At 42.2% G+C, this 16,168-nt stretch overlaps 1 protein-coding gene across 1 annotated transcript; it reads left to right on the top strand.

Moving 5' to 3' along the window:
* Positions 1–633: 633 nt before the first annotated feature.
* Positions 634–954, top strand: TCIM (transcriptional and immune response regulator). Its single transcript, XM_077805529.1, has one exon. The coding sequence runs from the start codon at positions 634–636 to the stop codon at positions 952–954; it is 321 nt and encodes a 106-aa protein (XP_077661655.1).
* Positions 955–16,168: the final 15,214 nt, after the last annotated feature.

Below are 16,168 nucleotides of genomic sequence, written 5' to 3'. Positions count from 1 at the left end.
GCCTCACAGGGATGCTGTGAGGAGTAAATAATGTTTGTAAACCACCTTGAAAATGCAAAGCCCTGTATGAGCACTAAATATTGTTCTCATCATGGAGTAATCAGCCCCAAACGTTCCGTAATCAGCCCCAAGTGTGTGTCGCTGCTTTATTACACTTTCCTTCGGCTGGGCTAGAAACAATTCACAGAGAACTATACAAAGAGCACAGTGGCTCAGACCTGCTCCCAGCAAACAGTTTTAGTAGCATAGTAATAAGCTAGGACAGAAGTTTATTCCTCAGATGGATTAACAACCTCTCTCTTGCAAATGAGTCTGTTTACTTGGCAAAAATTTCTGAATGTGTTCTCCTTCTCTGAGCATACCAACCAAAGGCTGTGTGTGTAAAGTCTATTCCTCACATGAGTAAAGGAAAACTTTTGCTCTCATTTTTACAAACAAGGAAATCTGGCATCTTAACTGTTAAATCCGACTATAATTATTCTGTGTTGAGATTGCTCTGATGTCATTGCTGTAACTTGATCCTTCCAGGATTTTTTTTGCTCTGGATGCCTTTAAATAGCAGTTCTGTGAATATGTTTTGTACTGATCTCTCTGATGAGTCCTAGAAGGCAAATACCAGTGCATCTGATATAGATGAAAGCAAAGAGAAGCAATCAAATTTCAACCATGTCTACATCCTTAAGAGTGAGCCCATCAGTCCATGGCTATCGGTTTGACACAGCCTTGCGAAAGAAAGCTGTGGCCAATATCTATGAAAGCACAGATCAAGAATCTCTTCAAAAGCTCTTCAAAAACTCTGGAGACAAGAAAGCAGAGGAAAGAGCCAGGATCATACTTGACGCTGATCAGGACTTGGAGGAGAAAACACGAGCATTAATGGCACTAAAGCAGAGAACAAAAGACAAACTTTTCCAGTTTCTGAAACTTCGGAAATATTCCATTAAAGTTCATTGAACTATCTAAGGAAAAGGAGATGGAAGAAAAGCTATATTTAAAGAACAAAACTGAGTTTGTGAAATCTTAACAAATATGATATTCTCCACAACCATGGAAGCTTCTGGCCGGACAAGTGAACCTGAAAACTGGCTATAAGCATTCAATCCAATTTTACACACTGCAGAAAGCTTCCAGGAGTGATTGAAAACTCTCCAAATGCGAAAGAACCGGTATCAGCAACAAGAGAACCAGAAAAGCCTACGTACGAGTGAAAGAAACCGGCATGTTTGGCAAGAAACATACCCAGCGAGCTTCCAGGCATAGAACTATGGGACAATGACACAAGCATCCAGTCAGACTCAATTTTCTCAGTAAATCTGAGGTGAAAGCAGAAAAGAACATTTTCTTCTACTTGTTTACTGGTTTCATCTTTTTTTAAACTTGTTTTTACTGAATCTTTAAATGATTTCTAAGCCTCACTGTTGTCTACTGGGATGGAGGGTTGTAGTGACTGATCAGCTATTGATAATTTATTTTGCATTTGTTAAAATGCATTAAAAATACACCACATGGGTGTAACAAGTTCAACCTTCAGGGAGTGCATTTTCTTTAGAAACACTATGCAGTTGTATCTCTTTTCTCATTGTTATGTGGTATACTCGTATCATGAATTTTTTGCACAAAAGCAAAAATAATGAAGTTCCTCTCCTGAACTGAATTTACTGTGAAAGTCTTTTTAAAGATATTTTGTTCATTTCTCATTGATATTAATATACTATAATTACAGAGCTTACTTGTAGATAGTGTGTTAGATATTAGAAATACTCCATGGTAGTGTTTTATGACAATGCTATAATTACGTTGACTATAATTTATTGCATATGGTGAGCTACAAACCTAATAAATTATAATGATACTATATAACCACTTTTGTCTGCAATGCTTGATTCTAAAAGAGCGTGGGTTTCTATGTTCTTGGCTTTTTACTTTTTAAATATATCCTTTTGTGGGGATGTGGTGAAATATGAGATCTCTTTCCTTAACGGCCAGTCAATCCATTTGGAAGCAGATTCTTAAAACTCCTGGGTGTAAAATCCTGGCCCCACTGAAATCAATGGGAGACTTGCTATATTGACTTCACCGGAGCTGTGATTTCATTCCTTGTTACTAAACTCTGACTTTGGTGCATCCAGGAAGCTGCTCTGATAGAGCTTAAATGGAAATCATCAGACTCTTAACTGCTGATTCTCTTAGGCTGAATTAGGCTAATGGTTAATATTAACTCAATGGGTATATTTTGCATTTTCTCCCTGAAGCCTCCAATATAAATTATTTAGAAAATAAACAGTAGCAAACAAAAATAAACAATCTGGTTCCTCCAGGCTCCCATCTTTCCTGCAAACAAGGGGATTTATGGAAAATCCACTGAAATCAATGGAATTTTATAATTGACTTCAGTGGCAGCAGAATCAGGAACTTACAATCTCTCTAGCTGTTTATATTGCAGCACTCACCATGTTGCTTATGTGCAAAGTCATTAAACACAGCTACAGAATAGCTATTTATAAACATATCCTCTAGTAATCTGCCAGCTGAAAAAAATAAATTCCCATGACCCTGCTTACTCCACTGAAAGTTAAAATGATTCAGAGTAATAGGCCAGCTTCTGCTTTCTTACAGTGAAAAAATACAAATGGGCTATAAATCAGGTAGGCTAGAAATAGCCCCTTTAAATTACTTAGTAGAGCAGGTAATTGTATTTATTTATAGATTTATAAAGCTCAACCACACATTCCCAAGGAGCACGAGCAAGTTTAGAAATGCCATAGCCCACTGATCAATATCAGTTCTAAGTAAATTCCCTCCAGGATAAGGCAGGCACGGCCCAAAGATCGCGCAGGCTAAAGCCTGAGAAATTATGTGAGTCTTAGACCATACCATGAAGATCAAAAGACTTGGAGTCTGTCAGACCAACAGCGGAAGTGAGTTCCAGAGCTGAATGCCCTCCACGCTAATCTGGGGGTCAATAGCAAAAGCCAACTGCATATAGAATGGGCTTATTTATGCAGCAGTTTGGGCTGCTATGTAACTGATCTAGTCGTCCGCCCTGCCAGAGGCAGAGCTGGAAAGAATTGGGTGCAAGACTGCATACTGGAACCACCAGTCTCCAGAGAGCTGGTCAAAAAAATATTTGACTGAACAATTTTCCAGGAGAAAAGGCTATTTCATCAAAATCTAAATATTTCACGAGACCATGTAGATTCTGACAACATGTTTTATGGCAAAGTTTTGAAACGATTCATTTAGACTTTCTCATTTCATTTAGATAACATAGAAATGTTTCTTTTAGACTTGTTTGGTTTCACTTCGTTTTACTCTGATATTATTAATTTTATAATATTTTACTGTTTCAACATAATCTACATGGAAGCTGTTGAAAACATAATTTTGATGTTTTTGAATCAAAATATTTCAGCATTTCAGTTCCATGATTTTGATATTTTGTCCCACTTCAGGGCAAAGAGAAACATAGAAATATCTGAATTTCCCATGGGATGGAAGTTCCATTTTCTGCACCTCTGTATTAAAGATACAGGTGAGCAATCTGCTCCATTTTATACAAATTAGTTGCAGCCCTCAGGGTTGTAGCTCAGTGGCTCTGGCATGGGTGCTGGCCCCCACTATAAACTGCTAAGTGCAGATGTGCAAACATTGGTAATGGCTCCCTTGACCTATCTGCACTCACTTTTAAACTGGAAACACCAGGATTTGTGGACTGGAGAAGAACACCCGTGGTGTGAGGCCATGCAATATCTCCTGGCTTGAATAAAATGAGACAACAACATAACACATGAATATAGACCCTGATCCTGCATTCTGATCCACGCAGGCAGACTCCTGTGCCTGGTCAGAGCCTCTTTCAGGGACTCTGGACTGGCACAAGCCTTTATCCCATTGCAAAGTTGGGACCATACTAAATGTCTTACGTGATGTGTGTGTCTAAGGTTCAGCTCCAAGAACTTTCCTAGCGCTGGGCCTGATCCAAAGCCCACTGAAATGAATGGAAATATTCCCAATGACCTCATTTAAATGTGTGTAGCCATCTGTGGTGGGACAACACAGTGTGTGTGCAGATCCCCTTGACAACTTCAAGGAAGTCACTCAGGGGATTTGTGTTGCAGAGTTTTTTCCATGTGATTTACACAAAAAATGGGCTCATGTGGGAGACAGAAATGCTCTAAGAATAGAATCCCCGGGGGTGATATACCCATGGAAGTCCACATTGCTTTGGTTAGTATTATATACTGGGAATGGAGGGGCTTTCTCGGAAATCATACTGCAGGAAGATGCTTTAAAAATACAGAAACAGCTGGTACCGACGAATGTACGTGCTCGCCTCCTTTGCTTATCTGAAATCAACAGCTGTCACTCCCCCTAATATGGTTAAGCGTCCCACAGTCCATCTCCGATCTTCACCCTCTCTCCCCCTGTATTCTTGATTATCAGGCTTGATACAGTTTGCATTTCCCATGTGAAATGAATGTGTTGCTGTCAATCCAGTCACTCATTCCCATAGCCCCAAACCGCCACACAGCTGTGCCTAACTGGTAATCTGTGCTCAAGACACACAGAGCAGAGGAGGCTGCAAGTCAGGACCAAGGCGCATGCAGAGCTGTTTGTGTGGGCCCAGAGGTAGAGTACCAAGGGCAGCATGTGGTCAGGAGTGAAGCGCCCTGGTAGTGCTTTGGAAGCGGAGCCAGTGGCAGGACTGGACTAGCGGGTGTGAGGACTCAGGTGTGCAGAAATGTGTATTTTATAGCCTGTGGTTTTTTGAGCTGTACTTGTCAGACTTATTTAAAAACAATATTGCTGCCTATTGCCAAGGCACTTCCATGCCTCACATCTCGAATAATAACCTGTCATAAATCAACCACCTATCGCAGAGCCCTGTGACTTGCTCTACGCCTGCAGGGAAATGCAAGTTTGCACCTTTGGGGACATTATATATGAATCCACCGTGCAGAGTAATGGCCATGCAATTCCTGCCAGTGACAATGGGTGCTGGGAAGCTACAGTCCCCAGGTGACTATCTTCTGTGCGATAGAATAGTATGGCAAGTATAGCTATCTTCTGTGCTACACATTACCTCTAACCTTTCCCCGCCCAGTGCGAACCAGTATGCTGGAGAAGCTAGATACGGTGGCTGCCAGCTCCTTCCCTTGTAGGATGGGGATCCGAAAGAAGCCGCAGCAACACCAATTAAAGCATTTGCTGCTGATGCTTCTTAATACGGCTAAGATGGTCACGGTAATAGCAATTTGCATAGCATGACTGATAACATCCTGCGATTTAAGAATTTATAGTCTCCCTTATCTAATGACATTGAAATCATTAGCCCACATGGGTTCCCTGAAGAATAAAGACTGTGTTCAAAAAAGTCACTTGCTTATTCATTTTCTGTGGCTATAATCTGCATTTCTGCATCTCATTCCTGCAATCTTGACCTTCATTCCGTTTCAGCTCGGTTTATATTTGATGCATGGTAAAGCAGCTCATGTTTCTGTCATTGCTACTCTTTAGGCTAGCTCTCATGATATAACTGCAAGGAAAGTGTTTACAAGTCACACTGTTTGTAACACAAGTTTCATCAAGCTCTAGAAATGGTATCTCTCTGTCAGGTTGATGTTGCTCACTTGCTTTCCTTCCTGCCATTGGAAACACCACCCAGGACACAAATCTGAACCTATGAAATGCAGTGCTCATGATGTCCCATCTACATGGACGGGTCCTGCTGGTGGGAGCTGATGCTCTTTCTGACGTTTGCACTACGCTATTGATATAATTCACACAGAATAGATGTGTTGGGGCAGGTCATCCGCATTGTGCTGGGCCCTTCCTGAGCACTTTTTGGTGCAGACTGTGTGTCTGTTGGAGTAAATATGCTGCAGTCATCAGACAGTGCAGAAACGCAGCTGCAAGATACAGAATCTATTGTCAGTGCTCCCCTTGCAACAAAAAGAGGAAAAGGCCTGTTCAAGGTATTTCCTGCCTTCAGGAGCCATGCATTTCCATTAATTCTTTTCACTGAGTCAAACTGGCTATACTAGATATCCCTGTGTCCTAGAGTCCTCAGGAACATGCGTCTCACCAGCTAATTTTAAACTGCTCCACAAGTGACACTGTAAAGAAGACTATGACCAAATGATTCTGCACATCTGTTCTATCTATCTCAACAAATAATACTAGAACACAGCAAGGAAAGAGACTCCGGAGGTTCACAGTAAGTGAAATGAGAAATATAGGTACTTCCCTGGCTGGAAGAAAAGCTGTTACAAGTGGAGGTTTCAAAGAAGATTATGTTTTATTCAACACCTAACTAAAAGCATCACTCTGTGCAACATCCCAGTGTGCCAAACTCAGAGCATCTTCAGGAGAAAGGAAGGCATATTCAGAATAACTGGGTGCAATGTATAAGGAGCCCAAAGGAGGCAATCCTGAGGACAATGACAGTAGTAACATAATCACAGAGTAGCATCTGAGGCCTTCTTCCTTGCTAACCAACCAGATCCCAGCATCATCAGGTTTCCATTAGAAAGATCATTCTTATTGTCTGTCCTTATAGGAAGATGGCATTTGGAATATGTAAATATTCTCTGGTTCCAGCTGTGTAAAGAACAGGGTTTGAGATGTTCCCTGATGGCAGAATACGAGGTCCTGTCGTGTTTAACCTCTTGTGGAAGGTACACGGGGTTTTGCAAATAGAGCTGATTATGATGGTGCATGTCAGCGTCTGCATTACTTCTAAAAGGACAGGCTGCTTGGGTCATTGGCAGCATTTACTGATACAATGTCCCTTGCACTACACTGGGGGGATGAGACAGATTAAAGTTTCACCCTCAGCTGGATGTAACTGTCAGTCTTGTGATTTTTTTTCTCAAAAGTCCAAAGAACAAACTCTTTCCATAAGTAATGGATGTGCAGAATTCAGCAGCATAAATATACCAAAAAATGCTATACTGCCTACTGCTGTCACAAGCCGGGTTGGCACCTTCCAGCAATAAATAGATGAACACTGAGTACATTCTCGCCCAAGGGCCTGTGCAGCGGCAATTATTCTCTGTAGGTAACCATATGGCTCCCATCAGCGTGGTATCTGAACGCATTGGTGTATTGTATATTATAAACCTGGCATCACAGAAACAGGATAATACACAGGAGGCTTTTGCTTCCTGCCTTAAAAAGTGGAGCTGCAAAAGCTATGGAAAGAATGTCAGGACCCCAGGCTAAAACTACAGTGAGAGCATAGATGTCTGCTGGTTCTCCACAAGCAGCTCACAAAAGAACAAGAAAAGAAACAGCTGTGACAAACATCTGCTGTTTGGGAACTACGTATTCTATAGGTCTTTCCAACCTGCCCATCTGAAATAGGTACTGAGCTGCAGAGAGAGCTGCTCCTGCATAGGGCCCTGAAACAGGTCAAGAGTGATCCATTGGCTAAGGGGGTGATGGGCTCAAGATTGCAAGGTGTTGAGCATTCTGGCCCCAATTCAGCCGCTAGGACAAGCAGTGAGCCAATGAAGAGAACTCCAAATCCCCTCTCCGCCATGCAACCTGACAGGAACCTAGAGCTGTGACAGAGATTGAACTTTACCATCAGCTGGAGGCTCTAAGCAGTGGCTTGTGGCCACACGGAATCGTCACCTTTTACTGAGGTAAATGAAGACACCAAAAGAGATTAAGAACATAACTAAATACAGTGATACCCAGGCACATGAAGGCAGCTTAGTATCCAAGTTTTAAAATAGTTTGGCTCTGTGCATTATTACCAGCGTTTTCTCTTTAAGCACAGAAAGCATACTTCATCTAAGGGTGCGCAGAGAGGATTTTATTTTCACTTTTAACATGACCCTATCACCAGTGCTGTAAAGTGGTGCAGACGTATAGCTGTGCGTGTGCGGTTATCACACACAATTGGCCTGAGGGGTGTCAATGTAAAAATGCCCTGTGTGAAGCAGTATGATGTCACAGCACAATTTCCCAGAGGCTAGACACGGCTCTGGTTATGATAAGCAATGCTGTTATCTTTGCATGCTGTGAAACATAGTTATCAAGATAAGGTGGAAGATAGACATACAAGATCCCATGTATCTTTGCAACAGCTGAAAAATAAAGCTATAAGACATGAAAACTGAAATTTTCCTGCAAACAAGCACATCTGCTGCCCTCCAACCCCCCAAAGTCTCCAGTGAATTCTCCCTGGAGCATGCTCAGCAAGATACTTCTTTTTAACATTTTCATCAGGAAAACCTGGAATTTTTGGTGAAAATGTTGAAAAAAATCCACCCTGGATGAACTCCCCAAGAGTTCACAAAAGAAAAGCTGATCATTTTCAACCAGCAAATTCAAAGAAAGAATGAAAAATGTTTTGCTTATTTACAAAATCACTAAATGCAAATTTCCCTGGTTTTGCTGGTGCTGATAGTTTTTATTTTTTCTTGTTGTTCAGCTTTAGCTAGACTAAACTAGCTCCTGTCTGCCTAAATTTCACTTGGATATAGGGTTGCCAACTTTCTAATGGCACAAAACTGAACATCCTAGTCCTGCCGCTTCCCTGAGGCCTCGACCCCCACTCACTACTGTTGCCCTCCCTTGGTGGCTCATAAGAACATAAGAATGGCCATACTGGGTCAGACCAAAGGTCCATCCAGCCCAGTATCCTGTCTTTCGACAGTGGCCAATGCCAGGTGCCCCAGAGGGAATGAACCTAACAGATAATGATGAAGTGATCTCTCTCCTGCCATCCATCTCCACCCTCTGACAAACAGAGGCTAGGGACACCATTCCTTACCTATCCTGGCTTATAGCCATTAATGGACTTAACCTCCATGAATTTATCTAGCTCTCTTTTAAACCCTGTTATAGTCCTAGCCTTCACAGCCTCCTCAGGCAAGGAGTTCCACAGGTTGACTGTGTGCTGAGTGAAGAAGAACTTCCTTTTATTTGTTTTAAACCTGCTGCCCATTGATTTCATTTGGTGGCCCCTAGTTCTTATATTATGGGAACAAGTAAATAACTTCCTTATTCACTTTCTCCACACCACTCATGATTTTATAGACCTCTAGCATATCCCCCCTTAGTCTCCTCTTTTCCAAGCTGAAAAGTCCTAGCCTCTTTAATCTCTCCTCACATGGGACCCATTCCAAACCCCTAATCATTTTAGTTGCCCTTCTCTGAACCTTTTCTAATGCCAGTATAACTTTTTTGAGATGAGGAGACCACATCTGTATGCAGTATTCAAAATGTGGGTGTACCATGGATTTATATAAGGGCAATAAAATATTCTCCGTCTTATTCTCTATCCCTTTTTAAATGATTCCTAACATCCTGTTTGCTTTTTTGATGGCCGCTGCACACTGCGTGAACATCTTCAGAGAAAAGAAAAGGAGGACTTGTGGCACCTTAGAGACTAACCAATTTATTTGAGCATAAGCTTTTGTGAGCTACAGCTCACTTCATCGGACATCCGATGAAGTGAGCTGTAGCTCACAAAAGCTTATGCTCAAATAAATTGGTTAGTCTCTAAGGTGCCACAAGTCCTCCTTTTCTTTTTGCGAATACAGACTAACACGGCTGTTACTCTGAAATCTTCAGAGAACTATCCACGATGACTCCAAGATTTCTTTCCTGATTAGTTGTAGCTAAATTAGCCCTCATCTTATTGTATGTATACTTGGGGTTATTTTTTCCAATGTGCATTACTTTACATTTATCCACATTCAATTTCATTTGCCATTTTGTTGCCCAATGAGTTAGTTTTGTGAGATCTTTTTGAAGTTCTTCACAGTCTGCTTTGGTCTTAACTATCTTGAGCAGTTTAGTATCGTCTGCAGACTTTGCCACCTCACTGTTTACCCCTTTCTCTAGATCATTTATGAATAAGTTGAATAAGATTGGTCCTAGGACTGACCCTTGGGAAACGCCACTAGTTACCCCCCTCCATTCTGAAAATTTACCATTTATTCCTACCATTTGTTCCCTGTCTTTTAACCAGTTCTCAATCCATGAAAGGATCTTCCCTCTTATCCCATGGCAACTTAATTTATAAAAAGAAAAGGAGTACTTGTGGCACCTTAGAGACTAACAAATTTATCTGAGCATAAGCTTTCATGGTCTGATGAAGTGGGCTGTAGCTCACGAAAGCTTATGCTCAAATAAATTTGTTAGTTTCTAAGGTGCCACAAGTACTCCTTTTCTTTTTGCGAATACAGACTAACACGGCTGCTACTCTGAAACTTAATTTATGTAAGAGCCTTTGATGAGGGACCTTGTCAAAGGCTTTCTGGAAATCTAAGTACACTATGTCCACTGGATTCCCCTTGTCCCCTCCCTCACTCGCTCTCCTTCACCCTTACTCACTTTCACAGGGCTGGGGCAGGGAATTAGGGTCTGGAAGGGGGTGAAGGCTCTGACAGGGGGTGAGGCTCTCGGTGGGGCCGGGGATGAGGGCTTTGCGTTGCAGGAGGGGGGCTCCAGGTTGGGGGGAGGTCTCAGGACTGGGGCAGGGACTTGGGGCCTGGACTTACCTCAGGCGTCTCGTGGTCAGAGGTGCAGTGGGGCTAAGGCAGGCTGCCTATCTGTCTTGACACTGTGTTGTGCGTGCCCTGGAAGTGGCCAACAGGTCTGACGCTAGTTAGGTGGGGCTCGGGCAGAAGGCTCCGCGTGCTGTTCTTGCCCACTGCAGGCACTGGCCCCACAGCTCCCATTGGCTGGGAACTGACCAATGGGAGTGCGGAGCCAGTGCTCGAGGCAGGACAGCTCATGGAGCCCTGTGGCCTCCCCACCTAGGAGCTGGACCGGCTGGCTGCTTCCAGGGCACAGCGCGATGCCAGGACAGGTAGGGACTAGCCTGCCTTAGCCCCCAGCACTGCTAACCGGACCTTTAATGGCCCAGTTGGCGGCATCGAAAACCAGACACCTGCCCACCCTACTTGGAGAAGCAGTAATAATGAAATCACAATCTAGCTAGAAGATTCACCTCTCTTCTGATTTGAAATGGCCTTTTATTACAAAACCCTCTTTCCTCTCAGATAACAAACTTCTTACATGATTTTGTTGTTCAGTAAACACATGTATGCCACCGCATAGTTTGTGAGGAAGAGCTGTTGCAGATATCAGTGATAGCTCACTTTCCTCCTTTGCTTTAGTGAACAACATAAAGTCCCTCTATCTAACAATAAGCAGTTTAAAATCACCTTTCATACAATAAACCTCAGGGTAATGGGATACTTTCAAAGCATTCCAGTGAATAATGCACTTGCAAATCACAGAATACTTAGCAAATAAGAGAAGAAAAGGCCAGAAGTACTAATGCCACCATCAACAGAATTGCAAGGCTACTTATTACACACAAAAAATTACGTTAAAAAACAATGTTTGTAAAGTTAAACATTCAAAAGTTAGGAAATGGCAGAATTAAGGGGGTCCAAAAAAACCTAATTCAACCCCTTTGTGCATATGCATTATAATACCCCCTTTAATTATAGGATCACATACTAATTTTTCCACTAAACGCTTACCCCCTTCAGTGCACAGGAAGGAGTGTGCTCTGGGGATTAATTTGGAAGGAGACTGTTGTGTGTAGGTGCCCTCCCTACCACTCCCGGTATAAAAGCTGCCACCCATTTGCAGCTTACGCCACTTATAAGTCAAGATTCAAGTAACCAAGCAACAGCGTGGACTATGAACCCTACCACCATGTAATTAAGAAACACATAAAGCCCTGTTTACTCCTTAGAAGGGAAAGGTCTCCAAATGACCAAATATGGAACCCCGAGTGGGTGCAGTTCAAATGAGTCATTTGTCTGACCAGTTCTTCTATCACTAATCATCATGGAAACAATGTAACAGAGCCTCAGGGTTCATGATTCTTGGTGTTGATCTCTTCCTTAGCACTGTTTATACGACAAACAACTGTGCTTACATTGCTAAACTCTACCTATTTCCTGCCCTACTCCCACTGAAATCTGAACAAACTCCAGTCAGTCTGAAGCTTGTGGCAATCTTTTTACATGTGCTGAAAGACTGAGGATGCCATTCCATTCACCCCCAAGCTTAAAGATTGCATCTCCATGTCTCAAGGGCAGGTGACCCCTTCCTTGTTTATCAGCTCCCCCTTTCCAGAGAGAACATGTTCCCTTATGGTAGCAAAAAATCATGCACATGGGAAGAGAGTTAAATCTCTCTGACTGATTCTGTTCAGGACTGGGGAGAATATCTGGTGACAATTTGGTGCAGCTGAAAGGTCAGCCTGTCTAAATCTCAGCCACGAATGGCCTTTCCTTCAGGCTTTACCGTGGTGCTAGAAAAGAATCTGATTTTCTACAGCAGTGGTAACCAGCTTTCCAGGGCACTGGGTGCACCATCCCACCCAATCTGGATCAAATAAGAAAAAACTGAAGTTTTCCTGTTGTTGAAGTCTCTGTGTAACAGCATGCCTGCTGGGCAGAGTCTCCTGAGGGAGCGTACACAGTAGTAAATCTATGCTGCCAGTGTCTGCTCACCTGTGTCCAGAACTAGCTCAAAAGTGACACCATTTTCTGCTTGTGGGGGAGCGAGGGGTTACACCTCTCCATCCATCCAACTTATGTCTTCTTAAGGCACCTGTCACTGAGGTATCTGAGTGCCAGGGTTATGTTGCTATTCTAGTTTCCCTTGTTCATTGCTATTCCAATTTTATTGTTGCTCTCAGATATTGCAGGGTGCTGTATACTTTCTGCTTACCGTGATAGTTTTACTTTTGTGGGGAAGAAGGCTGGTGATGAGGAGGAGGAGGAATTGATTTTTATTGCTTTTCTAATCAAAGTTTGGAAAATAAAGTGGCAGGTTTTAAGCATCAGGAAAGGGCCAAAAATCCATAAAAACCTCTTGCTATGCTAGAAAATAAAATCAAGGCAATTATCTTCTCCCTGAGGGGCTGAGAGAATTCTGATGTTCTGAGGCTGCATATTCAGTGGAGTTAAGGAAGTAGGAGACATCTGCAATTAATTAATAAGTGCTGGTTCTTTTTATGTCCTATATAACGTGATTAAAAGCAGTGTTTCTGAGAATGTGCTTGTGGGGTCTGAGATCTGTGCAGACTAGAGAGATGCCTGAACTGGGACACCAGACTGAAAACTTGTCCACTGTCAGGAATGTTGAATCCAGATCTATATCTCCCACTGAATTTTGGAAGGAGGCCCAATTTTCAGTGGGCCAAATTGTAATGCTGAACCAGAACACACACACACACACACACCCCGCACCCGCAACATGTACTCCCAGCTTAGAAATCCTGATCTGGCCTTGCTGGTTTAAGCCCATCTTTAGAGTTACCACACAGAACTTAAAAAGAAAACACGGCTGTTACTCTGAAACCACACAGAACTTGCCAAAGAGTTGGTGGCATCAAGCAGCAGAGTGTCGTGCCAATACTCGGGGATACACCTAAAACGCCCCTGTCCAAGATATAAATGCTCATTCAAAGAGCACTAGATTTCATGGAAATCAATGATCAGCGAAGTCAGCTTAAAGTAAGTTATTCACCTTGAGACAACTTAGCCTTTAGCTCCAAGAATGTTCATTGGACCAGTTTAGGACCTGGAATGAAATCCTGGCTCTGTGGAAGTCAATGGCAAAATTCCCATTAAGAACAGGAGAACGGCCATACTGGGTCAGACCAATAGTCCATTTAGCCCAGTATCCTGTCTTCTGACAGTGGCTGGTGACAGATGCTTCAAAGGGAATGAACAGAACAGGGAAATTTACTGAGTGATCTATCCCATTGTCTAGTCCCAGCTTCTGGCAGTCAGAGTTTTAGGGACACCCAGAGTACGGAGTTGCAGTGTTAGCTATCTTGGCTAATAGCCAATGATGGACCTATCCTCTGTGAATGTATCTAACTCTTCTTTTAACCCACTTATACTCATGGCCTTCACAACATCCCCTGGCAATGAGTTCCACAGGTTGACTGTATTGTGTGAAGAAGTAGTTCTTTATTTTTGTTTTAAAACTGATGCCTATTAATTTCACTGGGTGACCCCTGGTTCTTGTATTAGGTGAAGGGGTAAATAACACTTCCCCATTCACTCTCTCCCCACCAGTCACGATTGTATAGACGTCGACCGTATCTCTCCTTAATTGTCTCTTTTCTAGGCTGACCAGTCCCAATCTTTTTAATCTCTCTTATACGGAGGCTGTTCCATCCCTTTAATAATTTTTGTTGCCCTTTTCTGTACTTTCCCCCATTCGAATCTATCTTTTTTGAGATGGGGTGACCAAAATTGCAGACAGTATTCAAAGTGGGGGTGTACCACAGATTTATATATTGGTATTATGATTTTTGACATATTATCCACCCCTTTCCTAATGGTTCCCAACATTCGGTACGCTTTTTTGATGGCCTCTGCACATTCAGTGGATGCTGTCAGAGAACTATCCACAAGGACTCCAAGATCTCTTTCTTGAGTGATAACAGCTACTTTAGACCCCCCCTCATTTTGTATGTATAGTTGGCATTATGTTTGCCAATGTGCATTACTTTGCATTTATTAACATTGAATTTCATCTGCCATTTTGTTGCCCACTCACCCAGTTTTGTTAGATGTCTTTGTAACTCTTCCCAGTCAGCTTTGGACTTAACTATCTTGAGTAATTTTGAATTGTCTGCGAACTTTGCCACCTCACTGTTTTCCCCTTTTCCCAGATCATTTATGCATATATTGAATGGCACTGGTCCCGGGACAGATTCTTGGAGGACCCCGCTATTCATATCTCTCCATTGTGAAAACTGACCATTTATTCCTACCCTTTGTTTTCTGGTCTTCTAACCAGAGGTTATCCATGAAAGGACCTTCTCCCTTACCCCATGACTGCTTACTTAGCTTAAGAGCCTTTGGTGTGGGACCTTGTCAAGGTTTTCTGAAAGCCTTGACTTCAACAGAGCCAGGATTTCACCTCGGGTGTATAAAGGCTTTTAACATATAACTGATGCCAAACATGCTATTTTTATTTTTAGATTATCTAAGGCCTGTGCGTACTTTCCTATAAATTGGGTGTTTTAATTTGGGCACAATCTCCATGGAAATGTGTTTAATGAATTATGGGGGGGGAACACACTGACTTGAAGCCAAGCACATAGAGACTCTTTGGGTTTTCCCTGTCTACTAAACAAGTTATAAATGATTTCATAAAGAAAAGTGAACAATAAAGTGCCCTCCATGTGAAATTAGTTATCTGCAGCTCAGTTAAAAAGAATGACCTACATGTTGTGGCTAACCAAAAAATATTCTTTGGGGGGGAAAATATTAAATTTCTGCTAGCTGAATTATTTTACTGTCTTTTGGGCACATGTTTTTCAGCATAGAAAACCTATGTTATCATCAAGTTGAACTATCAAATCTAGGAGTAGAACAACTCAGAAGCTCACTAATAATTCATACACAGACACACCTGGCCTGTGACTGGAATAGAACAAACTGAATGGAATGTGGGTCACAAAACAATACTTCACAGCTTCATTTTAGCTGGAGAAATCCACAATTGAACCAACTTTCCAAGGTAAGTATAAGCATAAGCATCTCTCTCTCTAAGGTTCTTTTATAATTGATTTTTACTGGGATTTTATATACATGTACTGGTACACACACAGGTTTATGAATCATTAACACACAACATACAATATCAGTTTATGAACACAAGAGACCAAGGAAGTAAATATTCCGGGCCAGTGTCTTAGCTGGTGCAAATTGGTGTCGCTCTGTTAAAAGTCAACAGAGCTATGCTGATTTACACCAGCTGAGGATCTGACCTATTACGTACGCACAGATATTCCATTCTCCAAGCCAATCCCATCTACAACCAAAAATAGTTACCTTTCACACACAGGGTAACTAAAACAGACAAGACCCCCAACTACGTGGGACAGTCTCTCCAGCCTCCTTTCTCTTAGAAGAAGTTTATACTGTATTGCAGACAGTTTGAACCACTCAAAGAAATGTTGCTTTTTCTCTCTACCAGGGTAGCTCTAACTTCAGCTCCCAGGGCATCAGAACTGGGGGTCCTTTCAACTGATCTACAGTGTTGAGTGATTGGATAAAGTAGTTCCCGGAGAGAGCCATTTAAACCAGTCCATCCCCAAGTAAACTATATTCCACAAAGAGCAGGACACTGGTGTACTCTCCTTCTGTTCAGATCC

The sequence above is a fragment of the Eretmochelys imbricata genome, chromosome 26 (genome assembly GCF_965152235.1).
Source record: "Eretmochelys imbricata isolate rEreImb1 chromosome 26, rEreImb1.hap1, whole genome shotgun sequence".
NCBI classification, from domain to species: Eukaryota; Metazoa; Chordata; order Testudines; family Cheloniidae; genus Eretmochelys; species Eretmochelys imbricata.
Note: the sequence above shows the minus strand (reverse complement) of the source record. Positions and strands in the feature narration are given on the sequence as shown.

Bases quoted from the DNA above. Each gene is read 5' to 3' on its own strand.
- TCIM (XM_077805529.1), top strand. From the start codon at position 634: ATGAAAGCAAAGAGAAGCAATCAAATTTCAACCATGTCTACATCCTTA.